Below are 19538 nucleotides of genomic sequence, written 5' to 3'. Positions count from 1 at the left end.
ACTGTAGTCCCAACATGTCTTTTGTACAATTTTATTTACATGTTTTTTTATTTTATTATTAATTTACTGCTGATATGCATATTGTGTGGTTTGCTCCTGTGTTGGCTCCTCCCCCCTGGGGCAGGTTGGTGGGTGAGGCAGTAGGTGGGACAGTAGGCGGGGCATTGGGCTGGTGAGTGGGGCGGAGCCTGCGGTATAGAGCTGGTCTGAATGAAGACTGGAGGTTTAAACGATACCGTCTCAGCTGGGAATCACACAGCCAGCCGCCATGCACATCTCTGACCACAGCTACTTAACACAACTCCAGCTGAACCAACCCCACAAGAAAATAACAATAACATAAAAAAAAAGATCAAAATACTCACACGCGCACAGACACACAGACACGTGACTGAGACCAACCAACACACCGCTACCATAACAACCAAACGATAACTAGAGGGCTACGCTACACAGAGAAAGCCGCTAGCGACTCCAGACTAGCGCAGAGGAGCACACAGCCCAAAACAGGTTCACACAACAAAACCAATATTACAGATTACAGGAGCAGTAGAACAACTTATACATGTTATATACATGAAGACTTGTTCTAGTTTCAGTTAATGTTAAGACATAATCTCATTCTTTATCTTTAATTCGGAGATACGGGATACAATGGACCAGAGTCAAGGAATAATGATTAATGATTATGAGTGGTTGGATGGGCCTCACTGCAAGTACACTAACCATACTGCACAGAAACTGATAGTGAGCAAAGGACACACAAGGAAAACACACACACACACACGCCTCTCCCTCCCAAACACACAAATACACACACTCCATGGGGGGGGGGGGGGGGGGGGGGACACAAGACATGCAGATAAAGCTAATGAACACATGAAGGGATGATGGTGTCAGCCATGGGCCCGCGACTGATGCTGACCAGCGTGCACACGCACACAGCTGTAAACTCTGTTGTGTAATAACGTATGAGGAAATGATGATCTCTGTGAGGATGATGCTAACAGCAGAGGAGGGGGCTCTGTGTGTTGAGTGGTAGTACCAGGTTTCATGGTCAGACTGGGAGACTTAACCCCTCCCTGGATCACCTCCCTGGATCACCTCCCTGGATCACCTCCCTGGATCACCTCCCCGGATCACCTCCCCGGATCACCTCCCTGGATCACCTCCCTGGATCACCTCCCTGGATCACCTCCCCGGATCACCTCCCCGGATCACCTCCCTGGATCACCTCCCTCTCTCCAAATGTTCAGTCTTACACAGAGTAAAGCCTTCCCTCAGAGTTCAAGTGCAAACCTGGGGCGTCTGGAAAGGATGGCTGCTTCCCCCTTCACAAGACTAGACAGCTGCAGAACACTTGTCTGTTAATACATGGGTTTTCCAGCAGAGGGAGCCAAAGTTCTGTTCAGACAAAATCTTGGAAGCTTGGTCTGTTTTCATTAATGGGATGGTGGCTGTGTGTGTGTGTGTGTCTGAGTGTGTGTGTGTGTGTGTGTGTGTGTGTGTGTGAGAGAGAGAGTGTGTGTGTGTGTGTGTGTGTGTGAGAGAGTGTGTGTGTCTGAGTGTGTGTGTGTGGCCAGTGATGGGCGTGCCTGTGTGTGTGGGGTCAGTCTGATTCCTGAGAGTACACCTGGTGTCTGGAGTCACACACAGAAGACAGCTGCTGGTTCAGATGTTAACAAGTGAGGGGGGGGGGGGGGGAGAAGAGGGATGAGAGAAACGAACAGGGTCGGAAAGTAAGAAGAGTTGGAGGTCACATCAACCAGTGATCTTCTTGGCCTCCATCTGCTCCTTGCTCCCCGGGCCGGTCACCGCCAGGTCGGCTGAATCCAACTCGTCCTCTTCCTCGCTCTGCCCTTCCTCCTCATCCTCCTCCTCGTCGTCGTCTTCCTCGGTGCTGTCCAGGCTCTTCCCCAGCTGGAAGTTCTCCAGCGTGGTGGACACCCAGGACTCGATGCGGCTGCTCAGGGGAGGAACCTCCACCGAGATGGGCTCCGGGGTGTAATCTTCCTCCTCGTCCTCCTCCTCCTCGGCCTCCTCCAGCATGCCCGGGACCAGGGTGGAGGTGGTGGAGGTGATGGAGGAGTTGAGCTGGTCCCGGCAGCTCCCATCCAGAGAGCCCGTCTCGGTGCTCTGCTGGGAGGCCAGCTCCAGGCGGTCGTCGGCCCGGCCCTCCTCCCTGTCCCCTGAGCCCAGGGTCGAGGGCCCTGCCCGGGGCTGGAGGGCGGCAGGGCCTGGGGGCAGACTGGGGCCCTGGGTGGGGTGGTTGGTGGAGGAGGACGGGGCTTCTCCGTCTCTGTGGGAGCTTGAGGAGGGAGCAGGGCGGCTAGGCTCAGTCTCCACAGGCTCCAGGGCGTCGGACGACTCCACCATGCTTCTCCAGTTGGTCTCTGAGGGAAAGACGACCCCGGAGATGGAGATTAAGTGTCGGGTTCACATCGACGTGGAGTCTTTCAGACGCATCTCTACAACGGCACCACTGCACTCTGAAACTCACTATTTCAGGCTACGCTCACTATGGCATGCGCCACGAAGGCCTTCCTAACTTCCCCCGAAAATCAATTCAGCGGCGACACGCGCAGTGCAAACCTGGTTCTTTCTGAAAGAGGCCTCAACGTATTTCAGAAAAGCCAGACCCTCGTGAGGAGACGGTTTTCAGGCGAAGAGAGGGGGAAAGACTGTTTCTTACCGTACTCCTTCTCGTTGACCTCGGAGATGGGCTCAGAGATGACGGAGCAGAAGGAGATGGCGGAGGCCGCGGAGGGGTTCCGGGAGTGGCCCATGTGATGGGGGACCTTCTTGTCGTGCTTCAGGGCCTCCTCTGCCTGCTCCTGCTCCAGAGCGGACACCATGTCCTTATAGGCCTTCCTCGCCTCCTCCGTCAAAGACACCAGGCGGTTAAACAAACTCTGGGCGGGGGCAGAGGGAGAAAACGAGAGCGGGAACGAGGGAGCAAGAGAAAGGAGGGAGGGATAATGAAAAAGAAAGAGAGATGGGGGGGTATAATATAATTATCTTCAGACTTTTTACTTGTCATTGAAGTTCCTCTTTGCAGTACAATCTTCATCTAGATGAGGGTTTGACTATCTGTACTAGATGAGGGTTTGGCTATCTGTACTAGATGAGGGTTTGACTATCTGTACTAGATGAGGGTTTGACTATCTGTACTAGATGAGGGTTTGACTTCAGGTTAAACCCAGCGGGCTCTGTGGGTCTGTACGTACCTCTGCTCCGGAGTAGTTGAAGATGCCCACCACGCTGACTGGCACCAGCTTGTTGACGCAGCGCCCCAGAGCCTTCCTGCCCAGGGCGAACACAAACGGGATCTCCTGTTCTCTCGCCATGGCGATGACGTTGTACAGAGCTTCGTCCAGACCCCCTGCACCAGCACACAATACAGGAAGTGATGCGTAGTGAATCTACTGTACAGTAGAGGGCAGGGTTATCACTTCCACCACGTCGAGTGGCTCAAAAAGAGGTTGTCTTTAGCCATGTGTCTGGCTGTGTAGGGCTGGTCTGTACAAGTTGCTTACTTTTCTACATTGGCCTAGTGCCCTCTAGTGGAGGGTCTTTAGGTTAATAAATAAAGAAGCAATCTTGACTGGAGCCCTGACCTTTGGCCTGGATCTTCTCACAGTTGGGGGAGATGAGGACACACTTGATCTTGTGCAGCTTCATGTGTTTGGTGACCTCCCGCAGCCCCATGACCAGCCTGCGCTTGGCCTTGGCCTTGGAGGGGTCCTTCTGGTAGACGCGCTCCTGGAAGCGCACCAGCTCCTGCAGAAGCAGCGTCACGCTCTCGTCGATCTCCTTGTTCAGCACCTGGTTACAGTACCTGCAGGGGAACAGCCACGCTGGTCTGTCAAGGCAACACCACTCACGGATGCACTAAACCAACCGACATGAACACACTGGAACAGCAACGTGGCACATTTTTGGGGGGGTCAGAGATATATAAATCCATAATACTTCTGTCACAACACACACATACGCGTGACAGACAAACTGGTGCGTTTACCGAAACGCAATCATCAATACAGCGAGGTAAACAAAACCAGAAATCATTGATGTCAACCATTGACTTCTGTTTTCCATTGACCGATCTGATGGGTCACATGGTACAGTGCAGTATGGGGTGAGGGGAGGGGCTTCTGCTGTATGGAGGTTGGTCAGAACAGCAGGATGCGTTAGATCAGAGTGGGCTGGGACAAAGGACCTACTGCAGAGGACATCAGGGGACAATGGCCCGCTTGTCGCCTAGGCATACATCGTACTGACAAGAGAGAACTTAGCCAGGCATCTGTGCTATACTCTGGACAACCATCTATTGTATGACCCCTCCCTTAAAAAGAACCCGTTAACTTCTGGAAGAGCTTCAAAAAAAATAAAAAGGATTTCCTCTGTGATGTGCAACCCACTAAACGTCTTTCTAGAACATTCCCTCCCTCCCGCCCCCTCCGCTCGGACACTCTGGTTACTCACTCTCTGAAGCGACGGCTGTGTATCTTGGTGATGGCGTTGGCGGCCATGGGGCTACCGATGCCACTGCTGGCAGGGGAACCCTGGGAAACTGGAGTGATGCTGTAAGGAGAGTTCTGACTGGCCGGCGACAGGGACGCATCACTGAGCATGCTCAGACCGTTCTCTGTAGGAGACAGGAAACAGAACGTCAACGGGAGGGACGGATCTGTGATAGGACAGTGGTAAAACATGCGACTTGGGAGTCTTCCGTCAGGCACCCCGCTGACCCCTGACCCCTGGGCTCTCACCATCCTGGGAGGCAGGCTCCCGCGAGAGGTCGTCTGTAAAGTGCAGCTCCTCGTCTCCCTGCTCCTCTTGTCCTGAGGAACCCTGCTCCACACAGCTCTTCCCTTTCTTCCCTTCACGCTCCTTCAGGATGATCTAGACCCGCCACAAACACAGGGAGAAGGGATATATATGGAGGGGAGTCAGGTGGCTGAGCGGTTAGGAAATCGGGCTAGTAATCTGAAGGTTGCCAGTTCGATTCCCGGCCGTGCCGAATGACGTTGTGTCCTTGGGCAAGGCACTTCACCCTACTTGCCTCGGGGGGAATGTCCCTGTACTTACTGTAAGTCGCTCTGGATAAGAGCGTCTGCTAAATGACTAAATGTAAATGTAAAATGTAAATGAAGGGTTCAACATGGAGCTGTGTCTAGGCTTTCTCCGTAATCCTCTCAAGAATGACGAGGTTTGGCGTCATTCTCTCCCCCTCCAGCACAGTGATAAGGAGAGCTAGGTCCCACTTCCTCTCACCTTCTTCAGGGCGGTGGGTCGTTTGACCTTGGGGACCTCCCTCTCCTTCCCCCTCTTCAGACGGGGGGCGGTGGAGTCCAGGGAGTTGTGGGGGGCGGAGTAAGGCTGCTTCAACATGGACGCCACGTTGGTGGAGGCCGAGCCGTGAAACGGAGGCGCCGTTCCCACTGGAAGAGAGCACACACAGCGGAGAACCTACTGACAACGTGTTTCTCCACTCAGGACAGTGTGTGTGAGCACAGGGACAGTGTGTGCGAGGGCACAGGGACAGTGTGTGCGAGGGCACAGGGACAGTGTGTGCGAGGGCACAGGGACAGTGTGTGTGAGGGCACAGTGTGTGTGAGGGCACAGGGACAGTGTGTGTGAGGGCACAGGGACAGTGTGTGTGAGGGCACAGGGACAGTGTGTGTGAGGGCACAGGGACAGTGTGTGTGAGGGCACAGGGACAGTGTGTGTGAGGGCACGGGGACAGTGTGTGTGTGTACCTGTAAAGGACAGTGGCTTTGTGTTGGTGAGTTGCTTGGCCTTTAAGGCCTGCTGTTGTTTCTCCAGAGCAGCCAGCATGTCTCCCAGGTCCAGCTGGACTGGAGTCTTACTCTTCTTCCCTGCAGCCTTGGTCAGCGCCTCCTGCAGGCCAGAAGGGGAACAGCCGTTTAAAAGTTACCTCCCTTTGCTATGTTCACACCAAACGCAAAGCGAATTATTCCCGCAAATGAAGCTAATTTTCACTTAGTGTTCGTTTGTTTGGGTTCGGCGTGAACAATATTACAGAACTCACAGATCTGAAGTCACTAGATTTGTAACAGAGCATGTCAGGCTCATGTTCATCTTTTAGAACTTTAGGGACAGAATTAACACCACAAACTAATGAGGCACTACCCTAGACGGATCTGGAGCTCTCTAGCTCCAACTGCATGCTGGTACCTGGAGTTTTCTCTGCTCCATGCTGATCTCAGAGTACTCCTGTGCTGTTGCCAGGGCAGCAGCCAGAGCCTTCTTCCTCTGGCTCTTGGCCCTCTTGGGGACGGAGGTGGTGATGGGGATGGGGGTCTGGACGATGTTGATGGGGGAGTTCTCTGGCAGATTGTCCAGCTGCGGGGGGGGGGGGGGGGGGGGGGGGGGGGGGGGGGGGGAGAGACACAGATCAGTGGGCTGCAGGATTGGTTGGTCGTAGCCGTAGAATAACAGTTAGACAGGGAGGGGGGTGGTTAGTCATCCTGTCTCTCACCAGGTTCTTGGGGAGTTTGGCCTGGGACTGGGCCGGGTTAGGTTCTGGCTTGCTGTTGCGGAGTGCTGCCGCTCCTGTTACGAGCTCTGGAAACTCATCTTCATCCTGACAAACAGAGAGAGAGTGAGAGAGTGTGAGAGAGAGTGTGAGTGAGTGAGTGAGTGAGAGAGAGAGAGAAACAAACAGAGACAGAGAGTGAAAGAGTGAGCGAGCGAGAGTGAGTGAGTGAGTGAGAGAGAGAGAGCATAAGGATGCGGGCCCTGTCTCACCTCAAAGTAGAGGGGCTCAGGAGTGAGCTCAGACCCAGGGATGCCTCCCGCCTGCAGCCTCCTCTCTGCCTGGGCCGGGCTGGGGCGACCGGGGTAGCCTCCCTGGAAGTCCTGGAGGAGGGAGGCAGAAGGATGCCAGGGTAAAGGGCAGGTGAGGTCAACAGGTGAGGGGCTCAGCTTTCAGCTGCCTAGGCCTGTCATGTGTAGACTGCTGCTGGGTCAGACTGAGTAATGGAGCCAGGGTATCGTGACAGAGCCTGGCTCACTGTTACCCAGTGTTGGAGTGTGTGTGTACCTGTTGGAAGTGCCTCTGCTCGGGGGTCTTCCCTGCTCTGTGGAAGGCTGGGTTCCTGTCTCCCCAGGGCTTCTGGGTAGCCTGGGAGGCCACATTCACACAGCTCACTGCTGCACATGCACACACACACACATTAACACATGATCACACACACACACACACATTATCAGTCTTAGGTCTACACTTGTCTCCATCTACCATCAAGCATAGCTTACCCGTCATTACTCCAGATTCCACACCCTTGAGAGGAGAAGCAGAGAGGGAGAGAGGGGGTCATGTAAGTGTAACTGAGTACGCGAGCAGTTGCAGAGAGGGCTGGTTCTCAGGGTTAAGGCCGGGTATCGGCTGGCGTACCGTGGCGGCGGTGGATGGCTCGGCCGTGCGCTGCGTGGCGCCGGCGGCCTGGTTGTGTTTAGGGCTGCAGTAGCCGCTGTCGCTGTCTATATCGGCCTCGCTGGCCCCCTGCTCGCTGGAGCTCTCCGTCGGGTGAGACGCCCGTCTCCTCCGGGGCCGGTTCTTCCAGAGCAGCGGGCTGGCTCGCTCGGACGCACACCGCCCCGACACCTCGCCGGGGAAGTCTGACGGGAGCAGAGACAGACTCGGGTTTCTGATGAGCTCAACTAGACCGGACAGGAGTGACGTGCTACAGTTGTGGAATCCGAAACGGGCAGACAGAATTTCATCATTAGTTGGTGCAACTGGATTGTCTGCATTCCTCCTGTGTTGGGAACAGGAAGGATGTCGCTGAGTCACCCCCGTAAACCTGCTGTCAACATGCTCTTACCGACAAGGCCTGACGCTTCCTCCTTGAAGCCTGTTTGAGTGACAGGATAGATTCTGGAACAGACCTCACCTGCATCACTTCCAATCAAGTGTGTGTGTGTGTGTGTGGGGGGGGGGGGGTTGAGATGTTTTTACCACCAAGTCAACATTCATTGGAATGAAAACCTCAGGGTCACCACGACTCAAAAACAACTCCAACTGCTTAGTCATGTCAAGACGCTACTCTCAATCCACATGTCAGGTGATGTAGGGCTTCACCTACGGTTAGACTTACCCTGTGTGTGTCCATTCATTAAGCCCAACACTGCCCTTATATTATACAGGTATGCAACAGGCATACTTGTACTCGTCTTATTGCCTATACCTGCACTTGTAGTCCAAGCCCTGCTCACAAGGGGCTCTGAGAGTATAGAACATAAAATACCACAAAGGCTCGCAACTAACTTTTTCCTCACTGACCCAGTACCGTCCCGAAGTGCCAAAATTAACCGTCCCAAACTGATGTTGACCCATCCCAAAATGTACATTCTTGTGTTTTTGCATTTTGACATGGGTCTAGGTTTTTTGCAACACTATTTAAGTAATCCAATACAGTCGTGGGGCTCAAATAAATGTCTGAATTTAGATGTGAATACATACACAACAGAATACACCATTTTCTTTCATGTTTCATGGTCGGAGAAAACCTACAGTCTAACACAGACTGTCAAATACAGACTCATTTCAAGGCATTATAGAGAGAAAATTGACTATTGGCACATTTACATTTACATTTAGTCATTTAGCAGACGCTCTTATCCAGAGCGACTTACAGTAAGTACAGGGACATTCCCCCGAGGCAAGTAGGGTGAAGTGCCTTGCTCAAGGACACAACGTCATTTGGCACAGCCAGGAATCGAACCGGTAACCTTCTGATTACTAGCTCGAATCCCTAACCACTCAGCCACCTGACTCCCTCACCCTTGGCCACTGATAAACAGAGTAGAGATTGGACTGGGGGTGCGGGGTGCATGGTACCGTACTGGGGGGGGCACTGGTGTGCATACCGGTCTGCTGTGCAGCATCCACCAGGAGGACAGTCTTGGTCCTGCCGTCGGGCCCCGAGGCACACACCTCTTTCTGCACCGCCACACTCCTGGTGGGGGGCGGGCGGCGGGACCTGGGGGGCTGGCACACCCCCAGCTGCTGCTGTTGCTGTTGCTGCTGCTGCTGTTGCTGCTGCGAGGGTGGGGAAAGGTTAGATGTCCGAGGAGGTCGAGGCATACTGTGCTGGAAAAAAAACCCCGACATGTGGCACAAGGAGTAGCGACGTCACTCACCTTTGGCAGCGCAGCTGGTCGGATCATGCCCCTCCCTCTCTGATTGGCCAGGCCAAACGCCTGTCCCAGAGGGGGCTGTCTGTCGCCGACATCGGCTGATACAGGACTCAGCCCCCCAGCCTGAACGGGGCCAGGGTACGCTCCGGGGAAGGGCTGGTAGAAGCCCATCATAGGGGGGCAGGGAGCGGGCATGATCTGGTAGTAGGTGTAGTCGTTGGAGACGGGGGGCTGCGGGGAGGACAGGATGGGGTAGGCTAGGTACGGGCCACCAGGGCTGTGGTTGGGCTGCTGCCAGCGCAGTTCTCCTCCATTATACATAGGGTGCTGCCTGGAAGGGAAGGGAGAGAGGTTAGAATATATAACGTCATTTTATTTTTATCCCTCGGTACATAAATAAACAAAACGTGAACAGATTTGAAATGCTACACTGGTGTGACTTGGTGTCTGGAGTGTGTGAGGACGGGCTGTGTGTGGATCCACTGGCCCTGAGCAGATAAGGATCCAGCCGACATTTTCGCAGCCAGCGTTGTATAGCGGGTATTTCCTGGTATTCAAAACGGACAGGAACGGAACAAAAGAGCGGACGTGAGCCCGATGCTGCAGATCACCCCAGACAAAGAGAACGCCAATGGAAAAACTGATGGAGGCCTTCTCTTAAATCATGGAGGAAGAGGGACCATTCCAAAGCGGTTGGAGAAAAAATATGGTGGCTTGGGTCCAACAAGTTGTTGGATCTGATGTGTTGACCTCTCATGTGAAGGATACAAGGGGAGTCAGGTGGCTGTGTGGTTAGAGAGTCGGGCTAGTAATCTGCAGGTTGCCAGTTCGATTCCCGGCCGTGCAAAATGACCTTATGTCCTTGGGCAAGGCACTTCACCCTACTTGCCTCGGGGGGAATGTCCCTGTACTTACTGTAAGTCGCTCTGGATAAGAGCGTCTGCTAAATGAGTAAATGTCTAAATGTGAAATACAAGCTCACCTCCATGTGTACTATTCAGCCCGGTGTAGTAAACAGTGGAGTGAATGCGTTCACATGGGTAGAGAAGGCAGTGCTCGGTAGAGCTGAGGGACAGGAGGAGCCTGGGAGAGGAAGCCGTGTTTTCCCTCAGGGACACTTGCTGCTCTCCCACTGACCTAGGTCACGGCAGCTGGAGGGGGAATGTTATCGAGTGCTACAAAGATTCTCCTGTGTGGGTGAGAAGGGGGTGGTGCCAGAGTCTGACTGTGTTCCTCGCTGAAAATACACCTCAGTGGTATGTGAGTTAAGACCAATAAGATCAAAGACAGCGTCAGTGGACAGTAGTAAAACTACTACCATCAGTTATCTGGGAGTCAGGTGGCTGAGCGGTTAGGGAATCGGACTAGTAATCTGAAGGTAGCCAGTTAGATTCCCGGCCGTGCCAAATGACGTTGTTTCCTTGGGCAAGGCACTTCACCCTACTTGCCTCGGGGGGAATGTCCCTGTACTTACTGGAAGTCGCTCTGGATAAGAGCGTCTGCTAAATGACTAAATGTAAATGTAATCTGTATCTGAGTAGACCTACAGAAACCTCCTAACCCGGAGCGAACTGCAGCATCCTACACACAACTTTCCATCCACCCATCTCTGGCCTTCTGCGCTCCGTGGAAGTAGGGTGCTGTAGTTGTGGCTGTACCTGTACCTGTTGGGCTGGTTCTCCTGGACAAAGGGGTAACAGGTGATGAGGTAGCTGGGAATGGGGGTAGGCTCTCCCCCCCCTCCACCTCCTCCTCCTCCCGCCCCGCCTCCTTGTCCTCCCGTCTCTCCAGACAGGCTCATGCTGATCAGTGTTCCTTCCAGACCTTTCTTCTGTGGGATGAACGGTTCCACCTCGGCTGAAAGCTTCACATCCTGAGGGGAGACGCAGACAGACAGACATGCATCAGACAGCCAACCACTGGATCACAAGATGACTGCGTGGAGGAAACGAGAGCCACAGAGTTTTATTACTGAGGATGTGACTCTGCTTAAGTTTGAGTAAAAACTGGTTTGGCGGGGGGGGAGGACTATTGGCCCCCATTTGAACAAACAATATTATCTTAAAGAACAAAAATGGCACAAACCAGGAGGAACCAAACAACATTTTAAATCAGTCCCTACATTATTGGAAAGACAGATGTAATGTGGCCTTACATGACTTGTCATAATTGACATGTTACCAAACCAGATTATCAGTACAGGTAATAATTGACATACCTTATGACTAAGCCCAACAGTATGTCAACATTACCTTTGCCAACACTAAATTTGGGTTGTTTGTTACTTTGATACCGCTTTATATCTCTTTTGGTTCCTCTGAGATTGGATTTGCCACTGTTGAGAGTTTTGACATTTACAAGGTACACATGGTTGTATATTTACATTGGATATTACAATAAATTGGTCTAAAGGCCACTGACTATGCCTTAATATTTTACATTCCAAAACATGCCATGCAAGTCTGTAAAACATAGATCAAAAGTGTTAACCCCTTGCCATCAGGCTTCCTTGTTTATGCCTACCTGACAGTGATCAGAGCTAAGAATCACACCATCCTCTCACATACAGACAGAACTGGACTGAGGGCACTACTCATAACATACGGCACTTCATGCAGACACAGAATCGCCATCAAGCTTGAAATTACAGTTTAAACTAGTAAATTAAAGCTCTTACGGACACTGCAAGTCCTTCAGAAACAATCCAAAAATGACTAAATGTAATCCACACATTTTTTAAAGGCTTCAAGAGTGATAACTGTCACTATTCAAGATTTTAAAAAGGTATGGCTTACTCAAGTCAAGAAGGGCTTGTTTTCAGAAGCACCTTGTGTTTTAGTCGTCTAAATCCCTGGTTAGGCTTATTGATAAAGCCCAGAAAGGGGATAACTAACAAGGCTCTATGAAGTGCTATGTAGTCCTGTGTAGCCTAATTGTCTAAGGTCAAACCAAAAGGTGTTGGTCAGTGAGGGAGTGGGTAGGTGGTTAGGTGGGTAGGTAGGTGGGTGGGTGGGTGGGGCGAAACCAATAACCCCACTGGAATCAAACAGAAGAATCAGACCCACCTTACAGTGATGCCCCTCCTTAACCACCTGTTGCATTGTCTATCTTATCTCAGTCTCGATTTGGTGTTTCCAGTTCCTAGTCAAAAGGTAATATTGAGCATCATCTCAACAATAGTTAACCCTAAAAAAAACACAGATTTGAGCTGGTTAATCCAACCCGACGTTTTGACTTTCTGTCGATGGCACCACCTTCCTGGCCGGTTAGCCCACAGCCAGGCCCGTTAGCCCACAGCCAGGCCCGTTAGCCCACAGCCAGGCCCGTTAGCCCACAGCCAGGCCCGTTAGCCCACAGCCAGATCCCGTTAGCCCACAGCCAGATCCCGTTAGCCCACAGCCAGATCCCGTTAGCCCACAGCCAGGCTCATGCCCTGAGCTGCAGCTGTGTGCAGCATCCACCTCTTCTGTCATTCAGCGAGGAGCGTGGAGAGTTTACGGAGTTCAGAACACAAAGAGCATGTACTTCCATTCTCTGAAGCAGAGGTCGGAATGCATGAATTGAGCATCAGTGCAGCGGTTGGTCACACAGACAGCAATTGTTTCCCCACTGTCTGGGGGCTGCACTCTCTGACTAATCTATGGTCCCTGACTGTCCCACAAAGAGCTGGGGGGACAGAACTCATCCAGCACAATGGCCAACTGTACACTACGGTGGCATATCTGATAAAATAATCGACATTTAATTCATACGATTTGTTTGGTGTAGCAAATGGTGATAGGGGAGGTTGTTAAGAGGATTACAGCTGAGAGGATGAGATGAGGAGAGTACCACCGCATAAGCTAATTACACAGCAAGTAATGGTATGCTCAGGCCTTAGATTCTGGGGAACATGTCTTAACAGCAAAATGTCTGTTTAGAACACTGCACCAAGATGTATCCTCAGAGGTTACAAAGAAAGACATAGGGTTTTGGACTACTTTGATTCATAATTCAAACATTGTAGCTAAAGTTACTGATTGTGGCTGAGCAGCAAGGGCATTGTGTGTGTGTGTGTGTGTGTGTGTGTGTGTGTGTGTGTGTGTGTGTGTGTGTGTGTGTGTGTGTGTGTGTGTGTGTGTGTGTGTGTGTGTGTGTGTGTGTGTGTGTGTGTGTGTGTGTCAATAGCAGTGATTGTGGAAAGGGCACTGAGGTCAGTCCCAGATGTTGAGTGGGCAGGGCAGGGCAGGGCCGCGCTGACACTGAGGGGGTGAAAACTGGTCTAATCAATGTCAAAGTCGTTCACCCTCACATTCTTTTGAAATATTGTGGGGTGAGAAAAGAAAGATGTCAAAGTTATTCACTTTGGATTGGACTATCCTATAAACCATGTCATGGTCAGTTGGAGTTCAGTCTTGTGAAAACACTGGTCAGAAACAAAAGTGTGAATAAACTTATACTTAACATAGGTCATTGCTTAAAAACTGACAACCTACATGCATGTGATTACTGAAATCCATAGGTTATCAGTAGCATTACAATAAAACAATAACACGATCTTGGAGCTAATCTGCATTTCAGTCAATTATATTGCTCAACACTTGCTCAACACTGGAATGTGACAAATGCAGAAGAACCAGACATTCCTCTGCAGCGCAGCAGAGGAAACGAGCCTCATCTACTACATACGTATTACATTGACTGTCAAACTAGTATGGTCTGAGTTAACTTTAGGTCAAATTGCTTCCAGGGAGACAGCGGTAAAAACGGACTTGCAAGTTACACAGCAAACACCACAGCTTGTGCAGATTACATCAATTGTAATTACTTCAAATTCGAAGTTGAAAGCGAGTTGTCAAATTTGTTGACAGTCCTCATGTTTTGAATGTAACTCGAAATCTAGCACTAGCTAAATCACGTTCTCGCTAGTGTCAGTCGGGCGATTGGTGATGTACAGTACTACATTAAGTTATACGTTCTAAACTGCACTATGCAAAGAAAAGGGCGAGTATATGTAGCACTAGCGGTGTTTCCGAACTACAGAAAACTACAGCAAGCCTAAATTCATATGTATTTGTCTGCTAACTAGCTAGCTAGCTCTACCTATCTGGCTTAGAGCTAGTAGAAGCTAGCTAACTAGCTAACGGCATCAGGCTACATAGCTATCCAGGAACCAAGATACGATGGAATGTGTTCATTAACCGACAGCTAAATCAATCAGTTCATATACACTCGAAGAGTACTGCATGTTAATACTGGTTTTCTACAACCATAATATAAAAAACAAACGTTAGTGCGCAAATATACTTCTGTTTTGGGCCTCCCCATTACTACTATTACATTAGCTTAGCTATCTATGCTGGTGCTAGCTAGGTTAGTTTGCTCATAACCAATACCAAGAAAATTATTGCAAGCTTTCAAAGAAAAGCCTTTTTACCTTGTTGTCACTAGCGTCCATGTCAGTCACTGATACCACGACAGACCCTCATTGACCACGATGTGGACGTCAGGATGTGGGTGATTTAATTTTCTTCATTGTAAGTCTTAAGCCATTTGTATCATACACACCTAGGTTGTATTGCACCCAAGTCCAAACTGTTGCTGTTGAAGCTACGCTTGTGGTTGCAGCTGCCTGACGCGTACTGCTGTCAACGTAGAAAGGGGAGTCATCTGGAACGGAAGCCAAAGAGGCTCAAAAGTAAACCACAATTACCCGTTTGACTTGCACGCAGATACCATAGGATTTTGGGGAGAAAAAAAATATATATAATATGCATTTAGGAATCCGTTCATTCAAACATGTGAGGACGATATCTTCATTCATCGACTTAATAAAACTGTCATCAAATGTTGAGGCAAGTAGCATTTAATGTGTTTTAGTGCTGCAAGTACCACAAGTGCTGTATGAGACACATAATGAATTTATACACACAGACAGTTTTGTGCATCCCTCAAAATACTGTGTCCATCACCAGCTCCAACAGGTACATAAATCCGATTTAGGCAATACAAAATGAACATAGCCCTGTGAAAAACTAACCGAGGGGCTTGAGGAAAACGCAGTAGCAAATCACAAAACCTATGTGCTGTTCATCTCAAACCATCAAGTTGCATTCAATGTTTCATAGAAAGACGCATTAAAACATGCCGTTCTCTGTTGAAGTTCTTTTCTTTTTTTGACTTGAACATATAAATCATGTGAGTTTGCTAACAATGGCTTGGTTGAGTGAGTTAAGTTGGTTTGTCCATTTGTCTAAGGCAGTGTAACGCGCCCCTCCTCGTTTCTGGTAGTCCAACTCCAGTAGCTGGTTGACTTGGTCAATACGTCCATGAATCGTGCTGGAGAACATAAAATAGTATTAGATAATAAATGGTACAACCAAAATCACACATTAAACACTACATGTACATTCATACAGTATTAGATAAACCAATAGCTAATGATAAATACATCTATTTTCCTTTCCTTCAACAACCTAGAAATACGAATACTTTTGACAAAAGTTATTTGTCTGGCAGGATTAAACTGTGAAATTCAGCACAGAGCATGGAGTGATCATGAGTGGAAACTATTTGGAAAAGCTATGAGGAACTTAAGTATCAGTGAAAACAACTGGTTTGACCACTATTGTATCATCCCTGACATGTTGTCAGGGAGCCACAGCACATGGAAAACTTACTTATCCAATATACATTGCACCAGCAAACTCTCCACATCACACACGTCAATATTTAACTCCTGAAACAGAGACAACAAGACAGTAAGTTACTGTGTGGTGAATAAAATGGGTGAACTCAATGTGCTAACATTTACATTTAGTCATTTAGCAGACGCTCTAATCCAGAGCGATTTACAGCAAGTACAGGGACATTCCCCCCCCCCCCCCCCCCGAGGCAAGTAGGGTGAAGTGCCTTGCCCAAGGACACAACAAAAATTTTCACGGCCGGGAATCAAACCAGCAACCTTCTGATTACTAGCCCGATACCCTAACCGCTCAGCCACCTGACTCCCCAACTGAGTAAGTTACTGTGTGGTGCATAAAACGGGTGAACTCAATGCTGTAACATGAAGGGAGCAATTAGATGTGCCTACCTTGGAGATGAATGGGATGTGTATTCTGGTATAAGGCTTAATGAGCTTAATAAGCACTTGAGTTCTAATGTTACGCAGGAGCTCTGGAAAGCAAAACAAAGATTGATGAGACAGACCAACTTAGATGCTGGGTAAGAGGGTGTGTAACCATCCAATCACGTCCTCCACTGACCCTCTATGTGCTCTCTGATGAAAGGGTCGTCCATGATGCTACTGTGATTGGTTTTTAGAATCTTCTCAAATTCAGTGATGTCATTATTCTGGTAGGCGCTGGGAGGGAAAACAGTCATATTGTTACAATCCATACATTGTGCTGTTACAATCCACAAACAATACAACTTCAATACTTTTTCAACCCAATTTCTAAATATTAAACTTTTTAACGTCAACAAGCCCTCCACTCCACAATTAAAGGGTGTGGGATTGGGTCACATGTTTACAAAAAATCTAATCTCCAATGCATGCAAGGAAATGAGACATCTTTAATGAACAATGGCTGATTTGGACAGATATGGAAGCACGAGACAAAGAGTGACAGGTCTTAAGAACAACACATTGTAGAGCTGAACCACTGCAGTGAACCTCCTCAGATCAGCTTACCTTACTAAGTTTGTCATGGCAAGGATTTCTGGATCGTTTTTGTATGGTTTGGCCTAAATCCAAAACGCACGGTCAGTAAAACAAATATAAACACCATTTCTCTCTTTCACTGTCTGTAATTTCCGCTGTGGTTGCTGACCTCCTGAGAGTCGAACGGATTAATGCCTGACTTCATCAGCATGTTTGCTAAAACCAGGTATTTCAGACACGTGGTCCGCCTGGGACTGCCCGACTCGTCGTAGTTCTTAAAGGACTCGAAGAAGTCTGTGTGAGCCTTCTCAAACTCCCCCTCTCTCAGGTGCATCTTCCCTCCACACTCTGCACAGAACAACGGAACCACAAGTCAAGAGACAGCGGAGGCCACACCAGCATTCTCCGCTAGCCGCCGGCGTGACCCATAACATGTATCCATTAGCGACCCGTTCCGTTCACCTCTGGGCAGCTTTACCTCTGATGACGCCCATGATGAGAGGATGAGGGATGGCAGACTTGATGTGGAGGGACTGCTCGTACAGGGCTTTCAGCTTCTTGTTGTTCTTCTGTGCCGTGTACATCTGGATCTCCAGGGCGTAGATCTCCAACAGCTGGGTGCCTTTCTTGAGGTCATCTTCCCCGTCATCTGTCTGTATGGACACCAAAAAACAACCAACATACCAGATCAGACCAGTCTTGACATAGTCTTTTAATGTGTGTATTGAGCTCTGTAGTGTACAGAATCAGGTCAGCAGGGAGAATCGCCTCCCCACAGATACTACTACAGATGCATACTTGGCATGACTGGTGCAGCTGTCTGAGGATTTTCTGTAGCTTTCCAAACTCTTCCCGCTCCAGGTACAGCTTTCCCAGCTGGAAGCGAACAGCAAAACTTGATTACATTTACATTTAGTCATTTAGCAGACGCTCTTATCCAGAGCAACTTACAGTAAGTACAGGGACATTCCCCCCGAGGCAAGTAGGGTGAAGTGCCTTGCCCAAGGACACAACGTCATTATGCACTGCCAGGAATCGAACCGGCAACCTTCTGATTAATATCCCGGTTCCCTAACCGCTCAGCCATCTGACTCCCTTGGCCTTTATGGTCTACATCGGGACTTGACAGTTACATGCATATGGGGTCTAGATATCACAAACACCAGACACACCGAGATGACTTGTGTCAATTCTTTACCTTTGTATTTGTTTTAAACCATAGTCGGTCATTTTTGGCATCTTTCAAAGCATCGAGAGTCGTTTCATAGAACTCCTGTAGTAGATCCATCTGAAACACATGGAAGAGCGAGACGACAAATCAACTGTTTCTTTCGGACTCAATTCTTGTGAATTATTCTTTTGCACTGGATACCGTGTATGATTTCAGAAGCATAACTTTCTTATAAAGCTGCCTTTCCTGAGACCCATACCTGTTTGGAGGTGGAGATGTAGTCAAGAATGGAGTTGATAGATTTCTCAGAGTAGTTCCTGGTAACAGCACTCCTTATGTACATCAACAACTGCTTATATCTGTTCATCATCTCTGGAAAGTTAGTCTGCAGAGTTTAAACATACAAGAAACTCTTTATTTCAAGTCTTTGTCAAATGCAGTAATCAAAGATGTATTTCCGATGTATTATGTACTTATATATTTCCTTACTAACCAACTTGAAGTTGATTTTGATCATCTGTTTCAGCGCTTTGAATCCCCATTCTCCCTTTTCCCCCTCCAGCTCCAACACCTGAAAAGGCCATGACCATATAGACATGAGTTAAAAAGTATTGAAAATCGCAGAGCATTATTCTATGCAAGTGAAATTATGAACGAAGCCTGGTTTTAAAGTGGTGCTTTGCTGAGAAAGTTTCAGTTTTGTGTAACTTCAAACTGTAAACAAATTGTTGTAACTGTGAGAATGTTTTACTCCACCTTCTGAAAGCTGCTGAGGGCTGCTTTGGGATCATCCTCCTTCAAGGCTTTAGAGTTGTAGTATTGATTTTCCAAGTCCACATTGGGCTCTGAGTTACTGTCCTCTGAATATTCCTGAATAGTGATATATGATACGTGCAAAATATTTAAAGCAAACGAGATATAAACATTTTGTCGATAAGGTCCGTGCCCATATGCGATTGTTTAGCTAGCTGGTACAGTAGCTGGTAGTAGCAAAGTCGTTAGCTAGCTGTAAACAATAACACACTAGCACACTAGCTATATTTAACGTGTTTGCTACCCGGTATAGCTAGCACATTGCAAATAGTTAAGCTAACTAACGAGTTAGAATAGCAGATGTGACTACATGAACCCACCAACTAGTAATCACTTATGCACACTTACAGTGAAATATGAATACATCGTATTCTGCTATACTGTCAATTATCATAGTAACTATGATATATCATGCAAAGAGTTCCGAGATGGAAACGAGTATTCTGTTAGCGAGCTAGCTAGCCTAGCAGCCGTGTTGGCCTTAGCTTTTTTATACCCCCTCTGCTAAATGACAACACCCAGTGCACTGCAAGCTGAATGTCTGAAAGCAAACCATAACTACATCTTAACATAGTAAATCCATATATGTAATGAATATTATTTCTACCAGATCATAATCCTCTTCATCGTCGCACATGAAATCATCTTCCATGTCAGACATCTTGACAGGATAACAGGAGCAAATCCAACCGCGTAGCACAGCACTGAGGCGCGTTCTGCCCTGTTTGTGCAGGAAATCAGAAT

The 19538-nt window shown here is 48.8% G+C and overlaps 2 protein-coding genes across 7 annotated transcripts; both read right to left on the bottom strand.

Annotated features, from left to right (window-relative positions):
* Nucleotides 1-1748: 1748 nt before the first annotated feature.
* On the bottom strand, nt 1749-14727 carry secisbp2l (SECIS binding protein 2-like). 6 transcript variants are annotated; one of them, XM_067248959.1, is made up of 18 exons: nt 14585-14727; nt 10827-11041; nt 9163-9499; nt 8875-9040; nt 7424-7647; nt 7285-7309; nt 7070-7179; nt 6775-6885; nt 6506-6610; nt 6202-6369; nt 5763-5904; nt 5278-5444; nt 4773-4905; nt 4486-4648; nt 3618-3838; nt 3228-3382; nt 2693-2912; nt 1749-2393 (listed from the first exon to the last, which is right to left on the bottom strand). In XM_067248959.1, the coding sequence occupies exons 1-18, from the start codon at nt 14603-14605 to the stop codon at nt 1762-1764; spliced, it is 3315 nt and encodes a 1104-aa protein (XP_067105060.1). In that variant the 5' UTR covers nt 14606-14727; the 3' UTR covers nt 1749-1761. The 6 variants fall into 6 exon arrangements, with proteins under 6 accessions (XP_067105060.1, XP_067105063.1, XP_067105059.1 ...); XM_067248962.1 differs by having other exon boundaries at nt 8899-9040; XM_067248958.1 differs by having other exon boundaries at nt 8875-9070; nt 9172-9499.
* A 265-nt stretch (nt 14728-14992) lies between these two features.
* Nucleotides 14993-19538, bottom strand: LOC136955198 (COP9 signalosome complex subunit 2). The gene is made up of 13 exons (XM_067248833.1): nt 19402-19538; nt 18738-18851; nt 18475-18552; nt 18241-18366; nt 18009-18098; nt 17609-17686; nt 17289-17463; nt 16980-17158; nt 16841-16893; nt 16413-16510; nt 16241-16323; nt 15828-15886; nt 14993-15486 (listed from the first exon to the last, which is right to left on the bottom strand). The coding sequence occupies exons 1-13, from the start codon at nt 19453-19455 to the stop codon at nt 15342-15344; spliced, it is 1332 nt and encodes a 443-aa protein (XP_067104934.1). The 5' UTR covers nt 19456-19538; the 3' UTR covers nt 14993-15341.

Source organism: Osmerus mordax, chromosome 13 (genome assembly GCF_038355195.1).
Source record: "Osmerus mordax isolate fOsmMor3 chromosome 13, fOsmMor3.pri, whole genome shotgun sequence".
In the NCBI taxonomy this organism is placed as follows: domain Eukaryota; kingdom Metazoa; phylum Chordata; class Actinopteri; order Osmeriformes; family Osmeridae; genus Osmerus; species Osmerus mordax.
Note: the sequence above shows the minus strand (reverse complement) of the source record. Positions and strands in the feature narration are given on the sequence as shown.

Coding starts and splice junctions, on each gene's coding strand:
- secisbp2l (XM_067248958.1), bottom strand. CDS start 14,605: ATGGACGCTAGTGACAACAAG. Junction 7,648..8,874: donor GCACACCAGTGCCCCCCCCA/GTACGGTACCAT, acceptor TGCTCCCGTCAG/ACTTCCCCGGCGAGGTGTCG. Junction 3,839..4,485: donor CACAGCCGTCGCTTCAGAGA/GTGAGTAACCAG, acceptor GTTCCCCTGCAG/GTACTGTAACCAGGTGCTGA.
- LOC136955198 (XM_067248833.1), bottom strand. CDS start 19,455: ATGTCTGACATGGAAGATGATTTCATGTGCGACGATGAAGAGGATTAT. Junction 16,894..16,979: donor ATCCGTTCGACTCTCAGGAG/GTCAGCAACCAC, acceptor TTTTGGATTTAG/GCCAAACCATACAAAAACGA. Junction 16,511..16,840: donor GCCATGACAAACTTAGTAAG/GTAAGCTGATCT, acceptor TTTCCCTCCCAG/CGCCTACCAGAATAATGACA.